Source organism: Dromiciops gliroides, chromosome 4 (assembly GCF_019393635.1).
Source record: "Dromiciops gliroides isolate mDroGli1 chromosome 4, mDroGli1.pri, whole genome shotgun sequence".
In the NCBI taxonomy this organism is placed as follows: Eukaryota; Metazoa; Chordata; class Mammalia; order Microbiotheria; family Microbiotheriidae; genus Dromiciops; species Dromiciops gliroides.
In genome coordinates, this window is record NC_057864.1 from 155,418,810 (window position 1) to 155,429,265 (window position 10,456).

The 10,456-nt window shown below is 36.8% G+C and overlaps 1 protein-coding gene across 1 annotated transcript; it reads left to right on the top strand.

Moving 5' to 3' along the window:
- The first annotated feature begins 2,566 nt into the window (after positions 1-2,566).
- Positions 2,567-3,538, top strand: LOC122725880 (olfactory receptor 6K2-like). Its single transcript, XM_043963238.1, has one exon. The coding sequence runs from the start codon at positions 2,567-2,569 to the stop codon at positions 3,536-3,538; it is 972 nt and encodes a 323-aa protein (XP_043819173.1).
- Positions 3,539-10,456: the final 6,918 nt, after the last annotated feature.

Genomic DNA, 10,456 nt, shown 5'->3' on the forward strand with positions numbered 1-10,456 from the left:
TGACCCTGGGCAAGTCACTTAACCCCAATTGCCTCACCAAAAAAAAAAAAAAAAAAAAAAAAAGTAGGTGAGTTTAAAAAAAAAAAAAAAGAGTGAGTGGGTGAATGGTGTTGCCCTCAATAAAATTAGGGAAGTTCAGAACAAAGGAGAGTGAGGAATAAAAAAAATAAATATCACATTTGGAATCTGGATGAATTGGTAATATTAAAAATGGGATTCCATTTAAAAAAGAAAAAAACAGGATGAAAATCAAGTTTGGGTAAGCAGGATGAATTCATGTAAGACATGTTGAGTTCATGATAAGTGAGAGCAGGATCTACAACAAACATGGCCAGGATCATGGTTAAAATGTACAAACAGAGTTCAGGAAGGTCAGGAATGAAGATATGGATTTGGAGGTCATTTACATAGACCTTTTGAGGGGAAATTATCCACATGTCACTCCAGAAATGGAAAAGAAGGGGAGAAACAGTGAAAGAATTAGTAAAGTTGTTCAACAGAAGTAGGGCAATATAGTTTCAAGGAAGCCAAAGTTAAATAAAATTTTAAAAAGAGGGGTATCAAGAGTGGAAATGCTGTAGAGAGAGCAAGGAAAATTAAAATGAAGAAGTGATTGGATTATGATAATTTGGAATAGTTTAATAACTTTTAGTGGCATGAAAGAGTAGAAATTGTCTCCAGGGATTTAAGAATAATAACAAATGTTTATTTAATGCTTTAATTATTATCTCATTTGCATCTCACAAATAACCTTGAAAGAGAGGTATCATAGGTATGACCATTGCCATTTTTCATATGAAAAAATCGAGGTGCTGGACAGTAAAGTGAACTATCCAATATCAAACAAAGTGGTGTTAGAATCCAGATCTCCCTGCTCAGAAGGCCAACATTCTATCCAGGAGGTAACACTGCCTCTTCATTAATGGCAAGGAAATGAAAATGATGACTGTATATTTCTTAGAGAGATTTGGGAATGAAAGGAAAGAGGAAAATAGGACAGTAGCTTCATGGAACTACAGTACCAAGTAAAAATACTCAAGATAGGGAGATCTTTGTATATTTAAAGTGTATATTTTGTATACACTTTGTATATTTAAAGGTATATGGGGGAAAAATCACTGGAGAAGGAGAAATTGAAAATTTCATAAATACCATACTACAAGTGATATAACAGTGTCTTGGTGCAGGTAAGAAGAATTGGAGGGGAATCAAAGATATAAGTGAAGATATTAGCTTTTTTTTAAAAAGAGTAATAGTTTCAATCTGGGAGGAAAGAAAGGCTGTTTGGAGTTACTGGTTATATAGATTTTCTCAGTAGGAAGTCAAACTGCCAAAATGGAGGTACCTACTGGAGGTGGGTGTGGGAAGAGACAATAGATACAATGGATACAGCTCTGGACTTTGAATTAAAAAGACCTGAGGCCAAATTGTTCCTCTGATATTTAATAGCTGCGTGGTCTCAAGCAAGTCAATTAACTCTCTAAGACACAGGCCTTGGTTTGTTTCTTTGAGACAGCACAACACTGAGGATAGGACACTGGCCTTGGAGTTAGGAAAATGAGTTCAAATTCTGTCTTAGATACTTAGTTACCTTGAGCAAGTCATGTAACCTGTCTGTGCATTAGTTATTTCATCTGTAATATGAGGAGACTTGACTAGATGGCCCCTAAAATCCAGTTCTACATCAATGATCCTATAGGGTTAACATAGCACTCTAAGGTTTACAAAGCACTTTACAATATTAAATCATTTTGATGCTTAAAACAACTCTGGAAGATAAATGCTACTATTCTTGTTTAGAAGATTAGAAAACTGGGGCTGAGAGTAATTAAGTGACTTACCCAGGGTCAAACAGCAAGTAAGTGTCTGAGGCAGAATTTGAACTCAGGTCTTTCTGGCTCTGGGTCCAGGACTCTATTGACAAGACCAACTACATAGCTTCCTTTGCAGTAGCCTTTTGAGGAAAATAGGGCAAATACTATCATGCTGATTTTATAGGTGAGGAAACGTGGGATCACAATGCTCATATGACTTGCTCATGTTCACACTGGTAGCAGGTTTTGTCGGAACATTTCCAACTCATAGATTCCAAATTTTGCACCCTTTCCACTCTGCCTCATCTATACAAAGAAGCTGTAGATAGCAATAGTGTTTACAGTAGTAAGGAGCAGTGAAGCAATGGAATAAAAAACAGATCAGTGCAATCTATTTATTATACACATAGATATACACCCCCCCCCCGCTACCCCCTGCCACACACACACACACACACACACACACTCTCATGCACATTTCTGGATACAGATTTCTCTTACTAGTACAAGTTGTTCTCGTTTTTAATTTGCTATCATTGGTGTTTTCTCCTCTGCTCTTTGTGGGATAGGTTTTTTTTTTTCCTGCCCCTTTCTATTGGGAATTTCCTCTAAACTTGTGACTTATATCTCCTTCTTGTATATTTCTCCAAATACAGGACAAGGACTAACACTTTGGGGGAAAAAAAAGTGTTCACTGACTGACAGCAGACTACTCTTAGGCAGTTCATGTGTCACTAGCAGCCACCATTCTCATGTCCTCCTTTGATGTGGAGAGCACAAATTGGACTACTGCTCAGGAATTCATCTTTTCTGCTTTCCCCCATGACTGGGGAGATGCTGTCATCTGCTTTGTTCCATTGCTCTTCATTTATGCCTTCATCATTGTTGGAAACTTGGTCATTGTCATAGTGGTCCAGATAGATACCCACCTCCACACCCCCATGTATTTCTTTATCAGTTCCCTCTCTTTCCTGGAGCTTTGGTATACCACATCCACTATCCCACTCATGCTTTCCAATCTGCTCAGTGAAAAAAAGAGCATTTCCTTAAATGGCTGTATGGTGCAATTGTATTTTTTCCATTCCACAGGCATAAGTGAAGTGTGCCTTTTAACGGCTATGGCCTTTGATCGCTATTTGGCCATTTGTAGACCTCTTCATTATCCAACCATTATGACTCCCAGACTATGTGCCCAGTTGACTCTAGTCTGCTGTGTCTGTGGCTTCATCACACCCCTGCCTGAGGTTGTGTGGATCTCCACGCTGCCATTCTGTGGCTCCAATCACCTGGAGCATGTCTTCTGTGACTTCCTCCCACTCCTCCGTCTGGCCTGCACAGACACCCGGGCCATTATCATGATCCAGGTGGTTGATGTGGTCCATGCTGCAGAGATTATCACAGCTGTGCTCCTCATCCTCCTCTCTTACGCTGGCATTTTGGCTGTGATCTTGCGCATCCGTTCTGCTGAGGGTCGTAGAAAAGCCTTCTCCACCTGTGCTTCCCATCTCATGGTCTTTGTGCTGTTCTTTGGCAGTGTGGCACTCATGTACCTACGTTTCTCAGCTACATATTCCTTGTTCTGGGACACAGTGATTGCCCTGGCATTCACTGTTTTGTCTCCATTTTTCAACCCCATTATCTATAGCCTAAGAAATAAAGAGATAAAAGAAGCTGTGAAAAAGCATATGAGTCAGGCAAGGATTTTTTCCTGTAAGCCCAAGTGATGCATTATATTTTGATTGATGTCATCAACATCAATATCCTTCTGTCAGAATTAATTATAACCTATCCATGTCTTCTCAACTTGTGAATTCTAATTGGAAGTCAATATCTGGTTTTTTTTAAATGAAAATTTAAGGAAAATCTAAGAATCAGCAGTGTGCTGAAAAGGAATATTTTTTTATAGCTTGCTTAGAGAAATCATTATTCACATAGATATATTTGTTCTGGCAAGGACCACCAAAAATCAAAGCTAAAAAGAAAAATAAGCAAAAACGTAAAAAAAAATATACACTAGTAAGAAGCACTGAATTGCATTGGTAAAAATGCCAGATGGCTGGTCAAATATTGGCTATTTCCTTGCTGTAGATGTCACCCAATAAGTTAGTTATCTCCTGAATAAAGCTACTTCAACACACTCCCAGGTTCATGACAATTTTAATAATAACCCATGTTTATATAGTAGTTTATGATTTGTAAAGTGTTTTGCATACATTATCACAATTGATACAATAAACCTATGTTATTATGTGTCCTGATTCTAAAATTGTTAACTTTTTCTAAATGAATTATTATTATTATTTTCTAAGTACAGGATAATAATTTCTAAAGAGAGAATGTTGAAGAACATTTCTTTAAAAAAAATATGTCATGTAAATTTTTCTTTATATTTCTCTCTTGCCCCTATCAGAGGGGCATATAACAAATAATAACTCCCCAATATAACAAATAATTGTTTTCTAGGAGAAAAAAATCAGAAAAACAAATCAATATATCAACACATAGATCTGAAAATATATGTGATGTTCCACTCTGTGAACCTTTATTTCTGCAAAGGAGGAAGGGGAATTGTCTTTTCATATTTCCTCTTTGTGACTGTGCTTGTTCTTTGTAATTTTGCTATATTCATTTTGTTTGTTTATTGGTTTTGCTTTCAATTTCATTGTTGTGGTCATTTCATATTTTTTATTGGCTTGGCAGTGCATATTTGATAATCACCATGCTCTCTTTCTCTCACTGGATGAGGAGAGCTGGCACTCACAACAGGCATCAATCCCTGCTAGAATATAGAGAAGGGGTTGGACCTACGTGTGAGGTTTTAAGTCTGGGATTCCCTATTTCCTTCAGTTGTCCTTGATATAGATGTTTCCTAGTTGTCCCTTGAAATAAGGAATAGACAGTTGTCTGGATTGGAGTGAAGCTTCCTATTTGTTATATGGGTGCATAGAATCTGATTTGGGGCATTGGAGAAAACTTGTTGATGATAACCATAAACTGACAATGCCAAAGATTCTATCTTCAATGTCTGAGACTAGAGATCCTAGCATTGCAGATAAAACTATACTTTGGAATAGAGTCAATCAGACACTTCATAATAGAATGTAAGGAGTAAAGAAGGCCCCAAGTACCTGTAACTATCTGTTATCATGAATTATCATAATCATAATCACCACCACCACCACAATCATCATTTGCTGCCTCCAGGGTGGCTGGCAAAGCAGTTCTAAAGATCTTTATTAGATATCTCCTACTTTTTAAAAAATATAGTCTGTGTTCCAGAGCTGGAATTATAGACACATGAACTTTCCAAATGCTTTCTTTTCTATGATGTATAGGTTAATATAGTTTGGAAAGTCCCTGGTCATATCCAAAGAACAGAGAAAGTAAAAATGAAGGAGTTTTGTAGATATTTAGGGTGGGCTCCATAAGTAAATGTTTCACATTTTTCCCTTTCATTTTTAGTATGTGCAATACATTATGTGGCCATACTATGTTGAACACCTACAACTCATGAATGGGTGTTGACTCAAATTCTGAACATAGAGGGAGGTCCCTAGGTTCATAAATTTCCCATTTTAATAGTTTGGTCATATTCTAGATTATCTCCTATTCAGAGTGAATTTAATTTTCTCAGAGTTGCTGCTAAAATTGTGGCTAGAAAGACAATAGAATGGGTTTCAGCAGAATAGTCTAGGCATTTTCTGGCTATGTGCCCTCTAGTGGCCAATAGGGATACTGCAGCACTTTATCTAGCTGTATCTTGAATGGACTAGATAGGAACTGAGGTAGCTATCGGGCTGGTGGTTCAATGTGAAAAAACAACAATGACAAAAGCAGCAACAACAAAAAATCAACTTCCACCTGTGGCCACATAAGTCCATGAACCCTAGGAACAGCAATGTCCCAAAGGCTACTGGCTCCTGAATCCCATCTTCTGTAGCCATCATCCTGGGGAGCAAACATTGGAGAAGATACCAACCATCCATACAACCACTTCCACCAGTTGCCAACCAACTACCAGAAGGAAGCAAACAAGCCAGCCTAACTAAAGCAGCAAGGCATCCCACATGAGAAACAGGATGTGGCATGTACCCATTGGGGCAAATCACTACTACCATCTTGACCACTATCTAATCCTAGGCTAGGACCCAGAATATAAGTATTCCTGGAATTGTAGTATCTCTCAAGCCATCCATCCTATTTTTAGCCCACTTCAACATCCATTTTCAATAGAAAGAACCCTCATAGAAAAGGGAATTGCTATTCTTGCCACCATTAGCACCAACTACTAATGAACTTCTACTGATGGACACTCCAGTCCAAAGCCCTTGAAATAGCAATGCTTCCCACCTCAGACCACCAGTTCTATCATCCAAAAAGTAAAACTTGTTAAAATGAGATTTGGCAATTTCCTCTGCAAGTGCTGCAGCTGCTGCTTCCTCAGCAGTCACAGCTGTTAAAGAACTGAAAATAAAAGCTCTAGCCACCAAAAATGGCACCTTGGCATCATTAAATAGTTCAATATCAGCAATAGATGTGGTTTCATCCATTGAAATTACATTAAAGAAGATTCATTGCCATATGCTTTGCTACTATACTTTAAAAACCACAACATATTTCCATGAAATTGGCTACTAAAAATCCATATATATTATATTTCTCTCTAGTATAAGTGAATTTGAGAGTTGGGACTGTCTTTACTTTCTACTTGTATCTCAAGCACTTACCACAGTGCTCTGTAGATAGTAAGAACTAAATAAATGGCTTTTCTTTCATTCATTTATATCAAATATTCCTGCTGGATAATTAATACAGTGATATACTGCTTTTTGTAGATTTAAGGAAGGAACACATGAGCTGATTTGGATTACTTGCACTCTGGCAGTGCTCTAAGTGTCACATGTTACATAAAGAATACCACAACTTACTTAATTATTCCTAATTTTACAGACATGGAAACAAGGGCTCAGAGAGGATCACTTTTACAGGATTAAACAGCTGATATAATTAAGAGGCCATGCTGTCTCTTAATATATATAGCAAAAATAAATAAAATTAAATAACAGGTATATGTATCAGCACTTAATAAAAATATGTTGAATTAAATTGGATTCTTCTTTCCTCATATTGATAAGATTGCTTTAAACAATGTCCCATTTTAGAGTTGAAGGCAGTGAAATATGAGTTTAGTGAATGAATGTATGGATGGATTCTACATTTATTCAATGTCCAGTAGGTCCTTGGCACTGAACTAGGCATTGGAGATAGAAAGACAAAAGTGAGATATCTTATGTTCTCAAGGAGCTTATATTCCAGTAAAGGGAAACAATACACAACCAGGATTAGAGTAGGGAAGGGAGTGTTTTGCTTTGCAAATCACAGGAATGGTGAGTGAAGTCATAAGACAGTCAATTGTAGATTTGATTACTATCTCTACAGAAAGAGGTGGAAAACAAGAGTGGAAGGTGTGAGATTTTGGACTGGAGAGGAGGCTGTGCACATGGGGCAGTGTGGTTGTCAAGATATCTAATATGGATGAAAACAAAGTATGATCTAGAGCCAATTAGAGAAGGGGTGATCCATATGTTGCTGTTTCAGATGGAAAGGGAATTAATTCATCAGCAGGTCAGATAGCAAGATGTCAAAGGATGTCTGGCATAAATGGATGTTGACATTAAGGTTTCCTTTTCAAAAAGGCTATCTATGAAGTCTTAGAAGTGTGATATGTGTGAAAAGGAATAACCTTTAAATCAGTTAGTACTGATTACTTTGAACTATTTTTAGTTTGATTGTAAGGATTAAGTTCCCTCCTTTAGGAAAAGTTAGCCCTAACAGCTAAGTCAAACTGAAATAGATATTCCCTTAAGTCTAGGTTACCTATAGATTTAGTAAATGGATAGACTGATAAGACTTTATCATTTAGTAGCAGATAATTTAGAGTAAGACATATTTTTGTAGGAACAAAATTATCATAAAGGCTGAGAGGGAGGGACAGGGGGTTGGGGTTGACTCCTAGCTTACTGATTTTAAGTTCCTCTTTCCAGTCTTAGTACATAAATTCACTTTTTTTAAAAACTAAAGGTTAAGTTCCTCTCTACCAGTTCTACAGACCCCTTTAAAAGTCATGTTTTTAATTTCAGAATGCTATCCAGACAAGGTAAAGCTTTTTAAGGCAATCTCACTTTGACTAACAGGTTGACAGACAAAGGGCCTAATCCAATAGAATATCAGATTTAATAGTTGTACCACCCTAGAAACCCTTTGTCACATCCCCAACATGCCCAAAATCCAAATGTTGTCAACAATATGAATTTGGGTTAAGAAAGCCCAGAAGAAGTGAATTAGTCAGATGACCTGTTTGGTCCAATTGAATTATGTTCAAAACAAATTTGTTAAGATTGCTGGAATTTTTAATTCTTTTTTTCTCTTATAAAAATAAGCTCTGAAAATCACTTCTTTTTCCCTGATCTCTGAAGGGTCAGATAACCTACTTTGATTTGAGAATAATTGACCTTGCTAATTAAATCGTACTCAGTTCCAACTTTTTTATTTCGAATGTTAATTTAACATGTCAGAAACAGGAATATCTATACTTGAAATCACATAGCCTTGAAATATTGGAATTTTGAAGAAGTGATCAGGGAATAGTGAATGGTAGTTGATGAAAGAGGATTTATTTATGGGACTAGTGTTTAAATTAATAGTATGAAAGATTATTCTATGGAGAACTCACAGAAGGCAAGTGTTCAGATGATAGTCAGAAAAAAGTGATATTAGGACACTCTCAACGTCTCTCTTAAGAATTTTGGAACTGATTGCATGACATGGGAGACACTGGCACAAGACTGCCCAGTATAGCATGCCCTCATCAAAGAAGGTTTTGTGTTCTATGAGCAAAGCAGAATTGGAGTAGCTCAAAAGAAATGTGAGATGCACAAATTTAGAGAATCCAAAACAAATGTTCACATGTATTATTTATGCCCAACCTGTAATAGAGAATTCCAAACTCACATTGATTTGATCAGCCACAGGGAGACATACTATGACTTGGTTCAAACTTAGTAATGTCATTTTGGTCCTCTTCAAGAACGAAAGGACAACAATCAAACTAATGAGTACAGAGCATGGAAAGATATGTATAGCAGGCTGAGAAATTTGAACTTTATTTCATAGCCAAAGAAGAAATTGGTCAATCACTCAATGTGTATTCGTTAGGTACTTACTGTGTTCCAGGTACTGTTCAAAGTTGTGGGGATACAAAGAAAGACAAAGACAGTACCTTCTCTCAAGGAGCTTATGGTCTCATGGGAATGACAACAGACAACTATGTACAAACAGAATCCAGATAAGATAAATTGGCTAAAATTCACAGAGAAGGAATTAGCATTAAGAGTAATGAAGAGGGGCAGCTAGGTGGCATAGTGAATAGAGCACCGGCCCTGGAGTCAGGAGTACCTGAGTTCAAATCCAGCCTCAGACACTTAACATTTACTAGCTGTGTGACCCTGGGCAAGTCACTTAACCCCAATTGCCTCACTAAAAAAAAAAAAAAGAGTTATGAGGAAAGGCTTCTTTTAAAGGGAGATATTTTAGTTGAAACTTGAAGGAAGCCAAGAAAGCCAGGAAGAAGAGATAAGGAGAGAAAGAATTCTAGGAATAAGGGACCACCAAGAAAAATGTCAGGTTTGATAGAAGACATTTCTTGTATGAGGAAAAGCAAAGAGAACACCATCACTGGCTCAGAGTACGTACAGTAGAGATGGCTTAAGGTATAAGAAGGCTGGAAAAGTGAGAGAAAGGCAGGCTATGATAGGTTTTTAAAGCCAAACAGGATTACATTCATATTTTAAAATTCAATGTCACTTTGTTTTCAGCTTTAAATTCTCTCCTCCTCATACCTTTCTCCACTGAGAAAGCAAACAAACCAAAATCAAAACCAACCTCCCTCATAAACCATAACAGACATGTATAGTAAAGGAAAACAAATTCTCACATTAGCCATGTCTCTCATATATACTACACATATACACACATGTGTATGTGTATACATACATGTACATGCATGCATGCATACATATATACACACATATGCGCTATGTCCATCATCTCTTTATCTGGAAAAGGGTAGTCTGTTTCACTGTAAGACCTCTGGAATTGTGGTTGGTTAATTGTTGTTCAGAATTTTTCGGTTTTTCAATATTGTTGTTATTGCAAAAAATGTTCACCTAGTTCTGTTCCCTTCACTCTGCATGATTTCTTACATCTCCCTAGCTTTCTCTGTAACCATTCCCTTCATCATTTCTTATAGAAAAATATTATTCCATTACATTCCTATACTATAATTGTTCAGACAATTGAGGGGAATGCTTTTAGTTTGCCACTCTTTGCCACCACAAAAAGAACTGATATAGTTTTGTACATATGGACCCTATTCTTCTTTCTTTTATCTCTTTGAGACATAAACCTATTAGCAGTATTACTGTGTAAAAGGGTATGTGCATTTTAAAAAATATATCATTTTGAACATTCATTTAAAAATTTTTTGAATTCCAAATTTTTCCTTCCCTTCAGCCCCTTCCCCACCGATTGAGAAGGCAAGCAATGTGATTATATACAGTTTAAAAATTTGAGGGGAATAATTC